Source organism: Brachyistius frenatus, unplaced genomic scaffold, assembly GCF_029030835.1.
Source record: "Brachyistius frenatus isolate BFR_SWC_R1_liver_20210118 unplaced genomic scaffold, ASM2903083v1 Contig_62, whole genome shotgun sequence".
Lineage (NCBI taxonomy): Eukaryota > Metazoa > Chordata > Actinopteri > Embiotocidae > Brachyistius > Brachyistius frenatus.
The window spans coordinates 1,895,798-1,909,975 of NW_027210661.1; the positions used below are offsets into that span (position 1 = coordinate 1,895,798).

The following is a 14,178-nucleotide window of genomic DNA, read 5'->3' on the forward strand; positions in this document are numbered from 1 at the left end:
ACTAATAAAATATGCCGCAAAAAGGTTCCTGATCAACCAATCAGGAATCATCTCAGATACTAAAAATAATACCCCTAAAATGTTCATATATTGTGCAATAAACATATAAAACAGACTTCACCTCAAGTCAAACTGAAATCATGTAGCCTTTCTATATCTGTCGTGTAGCTTTCCTGTTTACATGCTCCAGAGATATTTGCTTATACTATTAGTGACGTAAGGTCTACACTGTGGGCTAAATAGGATCAGCATCACAACATGACGTGAATATAACCTAAAATATTTTATAAGTAAAGACTTAAAAGAAACCTGTCATATAGCTTTTTGCTTTAATGAATGTCATGGAATATTTGATTAGTAATTGGTAGCCACAATCTTCCTCCGCAAACTAAAAACACACCTCTTCAGACTTTGCCCTCAATAGTAGCACTTAAAATGGCACTTACTTATAGCACTTTGAAGTTTGGCTATCTTGAATAAAATTGTACTTTCTTGATTGTTGTTGTTCTGAATTTGTACCCTCTTGGTTTGAAATGTACTTTTTGTAAGTCGCTTTGGATAAAAGCGTCAGCTGAATGAAGTGTAACGTAACGCAAGCCCCTGTTAGGAAACGCCCAGCTCCTACGTCACCCGGATGGGCGTTACACTCGCCCGGTAGATAAGTGTCACAAGTCGCCGAACAGAGGAGCAGCGTCCCCGCGTTAGTCTTGAGAGGGAAGCCGGTACTATTCAGAGCTGCTCCCGCGGCGGTAACGTTACTTTCAGTGAAAAAAGTATCTTTGCGCTTCAGATAAGTTTCTGGGTAACTCGGAAAGGCGCGACAATGGCTGAGAAGATAGACATGGCAACCAACGGCGGCGAGGTGTACGTCGACGAGCGTTTGGCCAACGGGCTGAACGGCCCCAAAAAGAGCGAACGGCAACCGTGGTCCCGGCGGGTGATGAGGATCGTGAGGGCCAACCTGCTGGTGATCCTCACCGTTGCCGGGGTCATCGTCGGGGTTTTTATTGGACTTGGCGTGCGCAACGTGACGCTGACGAAAACCCAGATTATTTACGTCGGTTTCCCAGGCGAGCTGCTCATCCGGCTGCTGAAGATGATTATCATCCCGCTGGTGGTGTGCAGCCTGGTGTCCGGGGCGGCCAGCATCGACCCCAAAGCCCTGGGCAAACTCGGCGGTTGGGCGATGCTCTTCTTCCTGGTCACAACCTTGATCGCGTCCTCCATCGGGGTCGTGATGGCTTTTATCATATCCCCGGGGTCCGTGTCGGTCACCAAGCCAACCGACTTGGTTGGAGACGTGCCTGCCCATAAAGAAGTTGTCGACTCTTTCTTAGATCTGATCAGGTGAGTGAAACCACCCGACTCTTACCTCGCCTGCGGGGAGCCTGCACACTCTTAAGAAACGTACAGCTGATTTGTTTGATTAGATTCAGGGACCCCTCTTTGGACCGACTCAAGACCACCCCCAAAGCGAATACGGTCTCCCGTACCATTCACAGGATAGCCGCCAAAACAGTGCGGGCTGCTGTGCTGTAATGCGTCAAGCGGTTGCATCATCTCGGCCGTGTTCACACTGAGGGCTCAGATCCGGCCGGCACTCTTCACACACTCTTACTTTTACAATGCTCCTTTCACATTAAATACACCTCATTTCTATTGAAGTTTTAGTTGTTTTTTTCTCTCTCATTTTTGTCCACGCAGTATATAGACACGTGGAGGGATGACGACACGAGTGTGAGACGTTTCCTACACGAGCTCAGTGGTTCCTGTTGGGACAGCCCCGTTTGTAAAATGTACAACCAAAGGTGCTCTAAACTAGTTTGATCTGTGCCACGTTTAGAGACCTGCTGACTGTCAGGCTTGCGATCCAGGCTCTGTTTTTTTTTTTTGTGGAGATTATTGTTAAACAGACTCTTGATTGTAAAATATGTAAAAAGCATGTCGGTGATGTAAGAAGTTGGCTGCTCGTTGCTAATTTGAACTCCTCGAACTCGTTTGAATTTTAAAGCCATCGCGTCTACCATAAATATGTCCCGTCTGCGTGGCCTCATGTTTGTAAATGTGTCACAGTCCTGGGACATTCCTGGGACATTCACGAGACATGTGGCAGCTCATCTACTGGGGCGTAAAAAGGAAGCCGACGTGTACAAGGAAGGCAAACAAATGACTCAAGAGGTGGAATTTGTGACAAAATGTTCTGATGAATTGTCACGGGTCTCATTTACCAAAAACTCTTTCCACAACATGAGTTTTATTTTTGGTCTCTTCTACTGGCTCTGTTTGTACCTGCTGAAAGGGGGGGGGGGGGAGACATTGCTTATCGGAGTCAACAGCAATTCACTAGATGAGTGTTGTGAAAGATTAGTGTATTAAAAACCTACCAAACTTTTGTAGACACAGATCCGGCACTGCGGTCCAGAGCTGGACTGTATCCAGTGTTAACAAGTGTACGGTTGATATCCATAATCTGTACCACAGTCCATGTGCTGCTTATTTGGTTTGCCTCAAAAAGAAGAGAATATGTACCGGACATGGTCCTAAATTTCTCATCATGTTTCACATTAACAACAGGAGTCTGTTCACATGCAGTCGTGTAACTATTGCATAATTCTTTCCGTTTAGTTTGACCAGGTTTTTTTTGTTTGTTTTTGTTTTTATTTTGGAGCGCTCAGTGCTGCTTTCCATGAATTATGGAATTGTGCAATGTAAAGGTCGAGAATTCCTCAGTCCCTCCTCCTCCTTCGTGTCCTCCTTCTTCTCCTCCTTCTCCTCCTCCTCCAGCAGCTTGACACAGCCCTGGCAACACCTCCATCAAAACAACCATTGTGCCCAGAAGCAGGTTTGACATGCAAGAGTAACATATCCATTGAGAGATTAACATTCTTACCCTGATATTTATCAAAGGATCTTCACATAGCTGCGTCTGTGTTTATAGTTGCGACACTGGTTTACATAACTTGATTTTATCTGACTTGTAGTTTTGCTTATTTACTTGGATTTTTAAAAAACAACAACAACAAAAAAACCCACCTTCATCAAAGAGCATGTTTATTTCTAGAATTAAGTGCAACCGACTTGCCAGAATGCAAAATCTTCTTACTACAGTGGTTTACTTTTTCAAGCATTAATAAAATAGTTGGTGTTTGGACAAACTTTTGACACATTTACCCGAACAGGACAGCAGGCGAGGCCCGTGCCTCATTAGAGCGAGCCCTCTCTCTCGGTGTCCCGGTTAGTTTTGACAACAAAGGGCAGTGTGGATCTTCCAGGCTGGAGCCGACTCAAGAGCTGTTCGTGAGAGCGTAAAAATGGCCTGGTCATTGTTTGCAGACACGTGGTCTGTTTAACGCTTTTGCTGTCCCACTCACACACACACACACACACACACACTCGCACACATACACGTCGCTGTAACTCCGACTGCAGCTGCTCCTCCACATCCTTGTTCCGATCTCTTGCCTTGACTTGAAGCCAAACGTCTGCATTCACAGGTGCCTGCTATCAATCAGTGATGGACCACTGGCATCTCCCGAACAGTATTTCAGCTACAGGAAAAACCAGTCCCAATAAATACAGATTTTTCTCAGAGGAGCTGCTTTTACCTGAAGTACCCCTGTTTTTACTTGTCGCTACTTTTGACAAGCATAAGTTTCAGATTTCTCTTATATTACAAAAAAATGACTTGTGACAAAATCTTTTTTATTTTATTTATTTATTTATTGTCAATCATCAAGCACCTACAATCAATGTTGTTGGGTATGAAACTAAATATATTCAACGTAGACCTGCGCCAGCCAAGTGTTCACCGCTCACTGCCAGCTCTGGGGGGGTGTAACAGGACGCTGAAAAGACGTCACAATAGTTGGACTCAAACAACCAGCATCCTGACAGAAAAGAGACACGCCTTCTTGATGGCATGTGACGGAGCTGTGTGCGACAATTGTCCTTCCGTTGCATTTGGTTGTGCCAGAGTCAAGTGTATTTACACAGTCGGGTTACATTCTCATCCGAGGGTTTTACATCTGTACAGCACCTAGCACCCTCTTTTAGACTCTGCTGGGGGTACAGGAAAAAATAAGGTCAAAGAAGCACCACTGGAGGCAGTTTGACTAAAAGATAGTATTTTTTTTTTTTTTTTTTTTTTTAAAGAACCGCGAGAGAACCAAGTTTGGGATTTGTGTCAGGAATAAAGCAGCCACAGGAAAGAACAAAAATGTTTCCGCTCTGTAATATCAACCCTATGCAAAGCAATGATGTGCCTCACTTTCCATATATCCAGCATCCTGAAATGTTCTTGACTACAACATGGTGTGCATGCCTGTGTCGTGTATATACAGAGACTGATCTGATGTGAACTGAACGTCCGACACTCTAGTCAAGCAGTTTGTGTAAAAAAAAAAAAAAAAAAAAAAGTTTTTTTGTTGTTGTTTTTTTTAAATCATGTGACGATGTAGTTAAATCCATTATGCATAAAGACTCTTGTTGTGAGAACACTGAATTGACACATAATGCAATAGTCCCCCTGCAGACTTTGAATATCCAAATAGTCCAACATTAGCGTGAAAGCTTGGCAGCCCTTTAGTCTTCTTTGTCGTGGCTTTTTCTAGCAATCCAACCCGTTTCAGTCACATGATGTGCGGAGGGACTGAATGGCTGGAAAGAGCTTGAGAAGTTAATGCCTTATTACGCTAAATCTATTACAGACAGCTGAGTCCAGGGGTATCGGGTTTCATGGGTTCTTGGGAGATTTAATATGCAGTTGCACCCATGTACCAACGTGTGTGTGTGTGTGTGTGTGTGTGTGTGTGTGTGTGTGTGTGTGTGTGTGTGTGTGTGTGTGTGTGTGTGTGTGTGTGTGTGTGTGTGTGTGTGTGTGTGTGTGTGTGTGTGTGTGTGTGTGTGTGTGTGTGTGTGTGTGTGTGGGCATGTGCTTGTTAGCGGGCAACGAACAACGCCACGACGTGAAGTAATACGGGCACTCGGGGGGGGGGGGATTAATGGTTAAATTCTCTGAGCCGTTTCCACATGATCAACCTTGTGATTCTGTCTGTTGTAACTATCACCGTCCCTGCAACACTACAATGGCTTGTTCTGTCAGTAGCTTGTATTTTTAGAAGCTACGCCATGAAGTGGGTCTAGTTGAATCTTCTGTTTGGTGTGCAAACAGTCCAGTCATCATCACGGACATGTCAAAGCAGGCCAGTTTATGGTTTTACAATGTGTTTGCACTGCAGCAGATGTGACATTGCTCTGTGTGCTTGTTCATAGACGTGTTCGGTGTTGTTTTTGTGCTGTTGTATGCGGAGGAGAACGAGCCAAACAAGGCGCATATGTTTGTATTCTGTTCTTAAAACCTGCAGTTACATCTTTTTAATTGAATCTTATCAAATAATCTGGTTCACATGGAGCACGGGGATTTAAAGTCTTGTGTAATTTCCCCACAGAAACATCTTTCCCTCCAACCTGGTGTCTGCTGCCTTTCAGTCGGTGAGTATTACATCTCGAGTCCATATTTTACATATTCATGCCGTGATATTGTAAAACAGAAATATTTCGATAAGCCGGTTGTTGTTCCACTAAAGTAGCAAACTGCTCTCTCTCACCCAGTATGCAACCTCCTACAAGCTGGTTACAAAGAATGGCACAGATGGCAACCCCAATATCACAGTGGAGAAGGTGAGCGCCACGTTCACATGGAATACACTCAAGGTACTATCTGACCGTGTTCCTGAACCGACGATCGATGACGACGTGTGTTTCCTGGCTGTGTTTTTCCCGCTGGTTTCGGTTGCCAGGTTCCCTTCGGAGTAGACCAGGATGGCATGAATATTCTCGGCCTGGTGGTGTTTGCCATCGTGTTCGGCGTGGCGCTGAGGAAGCTGGGCGAGGAAGGAGAGATCCTCATCAAGTTCTTCAACTCCTTCAACGAGGCCACCATGGTGCTGGTCTCCTGGATCATGTGGTAAGCATACCTTCGTGTTTTCAGGGGGGAGGAGAGTACAAGGTGTTATTGAGATCACTGGTGTCTGTACAGTAAACATGAAACTACAGCCGCTTAGCTTAGCAGAAAATCTAAAATAATTGCTGACTGTAGCCACATATTTAATTCATGGGTATCAGAGTGATATTGATCTTCTCCTCTAACTCTGGGAAAGAACAGCAAATAAGTGCCTTTTCCAACTTGTTGAACTTTTTTAAGTATGTTCAGCCTGTGAGTGAGAGACATTTCCTTCGCTCTCTGTTCCAGAAACTTAAACGACAGTGTCGTCCTGACTCTTCCTTTTATTACTTCTGCTGCGCCTCCTGTCTGTCTGCAGGTATGCTCCGTTTGGTATCATGTTCCTTGTGGCTGGTAAGATCGTGGAGATGGATGACGTTGGCAAGCTGTTTGCCAGTCTGGGGAAATATATAGCCTGCTGCATGATTGGTCACGCTATCCATGGCCTTCTTGTGCTGCCGGGCATCTACTTTATCATCACAAGGAAGAACCCTTACACCTTCTTGTGGGGGATATTCACAGCTCTGGCAACGGCTTTTGGAACAAGCTCCAGGTAATAAACTGACTGCTGCCTACTTCTCTGACTCTCTCTCTCTCTCTCTCTCTCTCTCTCTCTCTCTCTCGCACACACACTTGTTTGCTCTCTCTGGCTGTTCAATATCAAATACTGAGGTGTCCCTGTTCTAAAACACGCACATACTACTCTCTCCGCAAACATGCGTGCACATACCTTCTGCTTTTCATACACTCACGCCCCCTTTTTCTTGTTCCTTAGCTCTGCCACTCTGCCCCTCATGATGAAGTGCGTGGAGGAAAATAACGGCGTATCCAAGCACATCAGCCGTTTCATCCTGCCCATCGGAGCCACGGTCAACATGGACGGAGCCGCTCTCTTCCAGTGTGTGGCTGCGGTTTTCATTGCTCAGCTGAACAACACTTCCCTCGACTTCATCCAAGTCATTACCATCCTGTAAGTCTGTAACCCACTGAAACAGATCCGCAGTTACATAAGTGAGGTGATTATACAGTTGGTTTATATCGATGTGTACTGTTTATGGTGGTATGTACTGTAAGTCCATATTTCTGAAAATGCTGTATAAAACTTTTTTTTTTTTTTTTTTGGCCTTTTCTGTGTCTAACTATGACATTTCCCCTGCGACCAGTGTGACAGCTACAGCATCCAGTGTTGGCGCAGCAGGTATACCTGCCGGCGGTGTGCTGACTCTAGCTATTATCCTGGAAGCAATAGGACTTCCCACCAGCGACATCTCTCTTATCCTGGCTGTTGACTGGCTTGTGTGAGTACACGACTTCCAAAACAACAGTTTTGGCAATAATGTAATTTAAACTTGGTACGCCCGGCGATGTACACTTTCACAATACGCGAGACATTTTGTAAAACCTCACCATATTAAAATGGCTTGCCACTCATTTTGTCTTCCTTTAGCGACCGTACCTGCACGGTGCTGAATGTGGAGGGCGACGCTTACGGAGCCGGGCTGCTGCAGTTCTTTGTGGACCGCTCATCCAAAAAAGAGGACGGAGCACAGCTGAGTGAGATCAGGCTGGGGGAGGATCTGTCAGCTGCTGCCCCCGAAAGCTCCCCGCTCATGGATGAGCAAGGTGGGAGGGACAGTGCAGAAAGTTCAAAGAAAGCGCTTTCTAGTGAAAAAGAGTCTGCCATGTAATCCTGCCGCGGGCATTTTCCATGAACCGCCTGATACTAATTTGACACTCCTGAAAGCTGAAGTTGAAGCCCACTTTTCCATTTTTTTTTTTTTTGGCTGCCTCGAAGAAAAGAGTTAAAGTTGTGAGCGTGGACCTGCACAGTACAATTCAATACAATGCAACGAACAGCTTTCCGACCTCAACGCTTTTCTGGGATTTAGTGAAAGTAATATAGGATGATCAAAATCCTTATTATGCACGGTGACTTTAGTTTTCTTTTTTGAAGGACGGTGTTGTACTTTAGAGTTGCCGCTCACTCGAGTCTAATGTTGCATTTGGTTGTTTGTCATCAACTTTGAAGTCAGAATTTGATCATGTGACCACAATCACAGATGCCGTACCAACGATCTTCTGCAAAATGTACGGCGTATGTTATGAATGAGAGCTTTTCCATTCAGTTATGGTGGAGAATATTACATGAATGCATTGGTAAATCTTTATCACGTCTCATTTATATCGCTAGAGATAAAATTAGCAAACCACTTGCAGAACTTCCTTTCGAAAAACATGAAAATTTGTGACTTTCAAATTTGAAGACAACCTCCATATAGCTAACTGTACATAGTCTGGCAGTTTTCGTTTCCGTTACTTTTTTTTTTTTTTTTTTTTTTTTCCTGTTTAGCTAGGTCAGATTTCAGTCTTTGCAGAGGAAACTTGCCATTCAGCATAATTTATTTGGTAAAATGGTTCATTATATTATTTGGATATCAACTTATGTACATTTTATCTTCCAGAATTACAGCGATTTTCATGCAGGTTTTAAATGCTGTATTTAAACTCCAAGTCGTGTGTGTATGTATATGTGTACACTATACACACTATATCGTATATTGCGTATACAACAATGTAGTTTAATAATATTATATGTGCACCACATGTGATAATATCTGAGAATGTATACGTTTATATTGTTCTGGGGAGGTTGAAGGCTTCTATTAGTCCTTTATTGTGTTTGTGATGACTCCACACCAATAGTTCTCTTTTGAACAATGCCTTTCTCATGGTGAGAAAAAGCGAATAGAGTTGATTTTTTTAAGATTTATGTTCGAATTCCAAAGCACACCAAATGAAATATTATAGTTGAATGAAGGAACTCAAGGACTTTTAAAATCTGTCAGCATGGATGGGCACACACCGATTAACTCCTGCCTCTTCAGATGGACAGTAGCACTATGGCAAGTGACATAACCTCAGGTCTGACTTTTGCTTGAAGAGTTGTCCTTCAACTGCTCCTTAAATACTCCGAGACCAAAAATACCACAGACTCCACAAAGAGGAAGGAGACCGTCGCGCTCCTGATGACTTTGAATAACATTTTCTGGGAGGTTGTGCTTTTCTTCAATCGTGGCCCTCATTTTAATCGTCCTGTCCGTCAGCTGTTGCCCCTGAAAGTGTCCTCCGTGTGTGGCCGGGACAGTTTGATGTTGTAAAGTGTGTGTGTGTGTGTGTGTGTGTGTGTGTGTGTGTGTGTGTGTGTGTGTGTGTGTGTGTGTGTGTGTGTGTGTGTGTGTGTGTGTGTGTGTGTGTGTGTTTGTGTGAGACACACAAAAATGTCTTTCCACTCTGAGCATCGAGGCACTGGACTGCTGGTTAGTTTTGACTTATTTATGTTTTGGCATAAAAGCAAAATACTTGGTTACCTTGTATGTATGCTTGATAATTATTTGTTGTAATTGATATTTATTTCTCTAATCAAACTCCAAAGAAATATTAGCCAATTTTGTTTAACATGCTAGTAACTCCAAATTGGCTTTTTGACAGTTTCAAGTCTTCTCACAACAACCAGTTGATGTCAAGATTTAAAAAAAAAAAAAAAAAAATTGTATTGTTCATGTCGGCCTCGAGTCTGGACTTTTTTTGAATAAGTTGCTTCCATTTGGTGATTATTTTCCAGTGGGCAAGACATGAGGCTTTGGAGAATGTGTGGCGAAGTATGGATAAGATATTGGTTTGTACCATCCGTTACTGTTTAAATGAGGTCGGTTGAATCCTATATTTGTCTTTTCAGCGGTTTAAAGTTTTCTCTCAGCTTTATATGGTACTGGTGTTGCGGTATTTCCAATGAGGAGCTGTATGAATTCATTGCGGGCCTGCGGTCTCATCATTTCTTATGTCAAGTCTTATGTGTTATGAGAAAACGCTAAAACAATAATTGCCTCACAACACAACACTTTATTTTTTCTTTGGTGTAAGGTTATACAGATGATATCATTCCTACCTGAAATGTTACACCATAAGAACGTCTGGTCGATCGTTGTGCGTGTTTGCACTTGGCAGTTGTACTGATTTTATTACAATGGGGCTATGTTTTTTAAAAATATATAAATTCCTGTCATCTGAATGTGCTGTGTCCATTTTAAACAATAAAGGCCTTTTTTTTAATTATTATTTAGATGTGACTCTTGCGTGCTTGTTGAAACATTCTTTTTGAATCCGACGTACGCCGCAGGTGTGTCGTTAGTCACTGTCAAGACGTCACGTTGTCGTAGGGAGACGGGTTTAAAATGCACCGAGATCCTTTATGTCTTTTCATCCAAAAAATAGCCACGTCATCCAATTACCATGCACTATGAACACTGACGATTTATACACAGTGACAGGAATGTAAACACACCTCGAGGAACACAATATGTGCAGCGTCATAATGACAGGCGGTGATCTCTGCTTGCTAGGAACAGGAAACTGGCTGACATCACTGCACTTGTGATGAACAAATGAATGAGCTGTATTCCTGCAAAGTCACATTCCTCCAAGCCTGGACTCCTGCCAAACCTCTGACTGGGCTCCCATAATGCCAGTACTGTGAACACAACCCTACAATTAGAATAATTAGGTGTGTTGTGCCATCTAGTGTTCAAGAGGAACTGCAACCAATATTGTACATTTTCTGTATTTACAAATTTGCCAACAGTTCTCAAAACAAAGCGACATGAAACGGTTGCAATTCCTTTATTTTCCAGCACAGGAAATGGAGCGACACTTTAATATGTTACACACAAATAACAACACGACAGAAATATTGTGGCAACCAGAGGTATGTGTCGCGTCTCTTTTTAAAAACAATGTTGTTCGCATAATCTCCTGTACTATTATGCCATTTCAGTCAATACGTGTGTGTGTTTGTACAATGACACTTATAAATAAGTTCATATTTACATTGAACTGAATAAGAAAGGCCTGACAGAGAAATGTTTTTTGCCCTTACCGTGTACCAACAATAACAGGATGAACGATGGTGTGCTTCTCATTTCACCACGTCGGAGCTGTCGCGCACCAAATATCATTGTTATACTAACATTCATTCATAAACTGTGCAAAACTGAAAATAGAAAGTCAGTGCAAAAACAAGGCAACAATAGTCAATAAATCATAAAATGCCTTTTAACACGTATAATACCTGTACAATACCTTAAATCTTGCTTTAGATAATCTACACTAGCTTTTGACCAAAAAAACCCTTTATTGATATCACTTTAAAGTATTGATCATCTTACAGCAGCAATATTTATACTGTACATCACAGATTTAGAACACTATTTTGTGAAAACCAGTCTTTGACTATTTCAGGGGTGTCTGATGTCACTAGTATACTCGTGTATGGATTTCAATTTTCCAAGTGTCCATGCCCCTCATCAAATCTCATCACGCTGACAAATAAAAAAATTAAAAAAGCCAGTCCAAAGTTAGATTTGACATACAAACACTTATAAGAGAAACAGGCTGATACAGTTGTAAAAGGAACAGAAAATGCAGTAATTTTGGCACCATCTTTCAAAGAAAACCATTTGAGGCAAGATTTTCTGTTGTTGAGTAAACAAATCCAGTGCAACATCGCAGGGCTTGTGAGCCTCCAGTATCGCTCATAATTTGCTTCTCTCCAGGCTCTTTTTAGTGGGGTTGGGGTACTCTGGGTTTTCGATAACCCCCATACCGAACTTGAGTTCCAAGAAGGCCCTGTGGTTGTTGGGGCCGTAGGCAGTGATGCCGGCAAAAGGCATGGGCACCAGCGGCTGCAGGAAGTGTTCTGGGAACTCCACGTCCTGTTTGTGACCTGTCCAGGTGCCTTTGGTCATGACGCCACTGCGTGAATAGAACGGCCACAGGTCGACGTGCAGGTGGTTGGCCTCGCTGTACTGGACTCGATAGAAGTCTCCCTCCACCGCACGCTCCCAGACGTAGCCATTAGCATCCACCAGAGAGCCCGAGTCCAGGTTCTTCAAGTGGTCACAGTTGGGTACGTCCTCCAGGTAGATTCCCAGGTCCACATCATAATCCCACGGGATGATGTCTTGATGGCGAGCGGCGCCCAGCAAAGTACCCCCCTCCATCCAGTAGCGCACACCTGAGCTCTCCAAGATATTGATAACATACTTGGTGGTTTCCCTGAGTGCTCGCAAACAGCAGGGAGGCGTCCAGCGGTCCAGATAAAGGTAGTCTGGAGTGTTCTCCAGCACCGTGCCAAAACAGCGGGGTGTCTCTTTACTGCAGCCGTACCACTGCTCCTTCCCATCAGGCAGCAGGAGGCGCTTCAGACCAAAGCTCCTCATGAGCTTCCCCGTGGCCTCCTTCAGTCGAGTGTCGGCCTTCCACTGGCTGTGAGCGGAGCTGAAGAGGGGCCGGTGGTTTGCAGAGAAACATGGGCTTTCCAGGAGTTTGACCTTCCAGCCCCTCAAGGCAGTCTGGACAAAGAGCGAGGGGAAGAGGGGCCGACCCAGAGGGACAGAGAGGTTGAAGAGATCCTCGGTGCGAATGAGGACAATTGCATCTCCCTGTAAAGCTGTGCACACGCTCCCGCTGCTCCCGGATGCAGCCGGCGAATAGGTGGCCGTCCACTCTCTGAGGTTCACCCGCAGGTGGAGACACTGCACAGCAGATCGAGCCAGCACGGGGGCAGCTACCAGCCTCACAGGCCCTCCGCCCTCCCCTTCCAACTCCCTGATCAGCCTCTCGATGGCCCGAGGTTGCTCCAGCTCCACTCCATCGGGCACCAGCAGCACAAACTCCGTCTGCACGTGAAACTCTGGCCTGTGAGCTTGCGGTGGCTGATCCGGGCTGGGGGAGAGCAGGAGAAGCCGAGCGCTCTCTGGAAGTCCCAGTGGCGGGTATGGAGACGTGTCGGCCACGACCAGGAAGGGAAGCTCGGCTCTCTGGCGGAGGAAGGAATTAGCCACATCACTAACGTAGTTCTCAAAGTTTTCGAACTCCCGAAGAAGAACAGTCACACGCGGGCCTCTACCGTGTCCCTCCACTCCGACCGCCCCAGGCTCGCCTCCGGCACCTCCGAGGCCCGAGGCTGGCAGGGCCGCCCTCCTCGTGCCCCTGCCAAGTTCCTTCCTCTTCTCCATCATTTGCTGCTGAGCTCGGGAGACATAGTAGAGGATGAGGAGGTTGAGGATGATGGCGCCAGTTAACAGGCCCTGGCAGAAACTGATACGCATGGCCACTAATGTTTATGTTCCAGTTTCTCTCCAGAGAAGAATTTAGGTTTCAACCAAGAAATCCAGTGGTAGGTCTCGGGTCCCCATTAGTGTAACAGAGGATGCACGGGAGCGGAAGACAACCTGTGAATGACAGAAAAGGCAAAGCTGATGATCGTGTTCTGCTTTTAATACCACAGGTTAACACGTATATAACAACTGTATAACTATGCCTTAACTATATAACACAAATTCACACTACTCGTATTTCACCTATCGGTACCAATGTGAAACCAGAACAGCATGAAGCTTTCCTTTTAGAAATCAAATACGACCAGCTGCATTACCAATCAATAATAGCAGGGTGGTAAAATTCAATTCACAGCTCACCTTCATTTGGATGAATCTATTTCCTTCTTCGCAGGACGGTCGCTTGCAGGACGTCGGCCATCATATCATGCAGTTGTCATCAGTAGCTTTCGCGACGTTAAGCCACTTAACCTTGTTCTACGAGCTACATGTGGATCGCATGTGTTTCATGCAGCTCCGGTAGCGTTGGAGCAAACCTGTCTCACCCAGCAGCAGCAAAAAATGGAGATCGACCTGCATAGCGAGCTGCTGCTGAGGTTAAAAAATAAAAAAAATAAAAAAAATCAAGTCTCCGATGTTTTTAGTAGGAAAACCCACAGCTCAGTGAACATCAGGGTATTCACTCGCAGAAAGCTAAAGCACAAACCCAGCCAACAAACACAACTGCACGTACATAGCATTACGCTAACACGTTTTCCGTCTCTTGCCCTCAGCAACGGAAGAACTTCCGGCCCGAATCCTTCAGAATAAAGCGCCATCTTCAAAAACCTTAGATTTTTACCATTGATAGAAGGATTTCACTCAAAAACTGCATGCAGGGATATTAAATATCTTCCTGTAATGTGTAGTGTTATGCAAAACTTTTTTTAATTTCTCCAAAGTTTTCAACTTCACTAAAAGTTGAATCACCATCAACAGGCCAAGGTGTAATCTGAATCATTA

General features: G+C 44.4%; 2 protein-coding genes across 2 annotated transcripts; one reads left to right on the forward strand and one right to left on the reverse strand.

The window, feature by feature from the left end:
- Positions 1 to 665: 665 nt before the first annotated feature.
- On the forward strand, positions 666 to 9,325 carry slc1a5 (solute carrier family 1 member 5). Its single transcript, XM_069706407.1, has 8 exons — positions 666 to 1,347; positions 5,448 to 5,490; positions 5,611 to 5,679; positions 5,799 to 5,965; positions 6,321 to 6,554; positions 6,777 to 6,971; positions 7,165 to 7,299; positions 7,449 to 9,325. Exons 1-8 carry the CDS (start codon positions 824 to 826, stop codon positions 7,687 to 7,689), a joined length of 1,608 nt encoding a protein of 535 aa, XP_069562508.1. The 5' UTR covers positions 666 to 823; the 3' UTR covers positions 7,690 to 9,325.
- A 1,337-nt stretch (positions 9,326 to 10,662) lies between these two features.
- On the reverse strand, positions 10,663 to 13,938 carry fkrp (fukutin related protein). Its single transcript, XM_069706408.1, has 2 exons — positions 13,537 to 13,938; positions 10,663 to 13,290 (listed from the first exon to the last, which is right to left on the reverse strand). Exon 2 carries the CDS (start codon positions 13,165 to 13,167, stop codon positions 11,590 to 11,592), a length of 1,578 nt encoding a protein of 525 aa, XP_069562509.1. The 5' UTR covers positions 13,168 to 13,290; positions 13,537 to 13,938; the 3' UTR covers positions 10,663 to 11,589.
- Positions 13,939 to 14,178: the final 240 nt, after the last annotated feature.

What these genes read in the sequence shown, in the direction of transcription:
- slc1a5 (XM_069706407.1), top strand. Translation starts at nt 824, where the DNA reads ATGGCTGAGAAGATAGACATGGCAACCAACGGCGGCGAGGTGTACGTC. An exon ending in TGTCTGCTGCCTTTCAGTCG is followed by an intron (nt 5,491 to 5,610) that starts GTGAGTATTACA and finishes TCTCTCACCCAG; the next exon opens with TATGCAACCTCCTACAAGCT. An exon ending in CTGGCTGTTGACTGGCTTGT is followed by an intron (nt 7,300 to 7,448) that starts GTGAGTACACGA and finishes GTCTTCCTTTAG; the next exon opens with CGACCGTACCTGCACGGTGC.
- fkrp (XM_069706408.1), bottom strand. Translation starts at nt 13,167, where the DNA reads ATGCGTATCAGTTTCTGCCAGGGCCTGTTAACTGGCGCCATCATCCTC.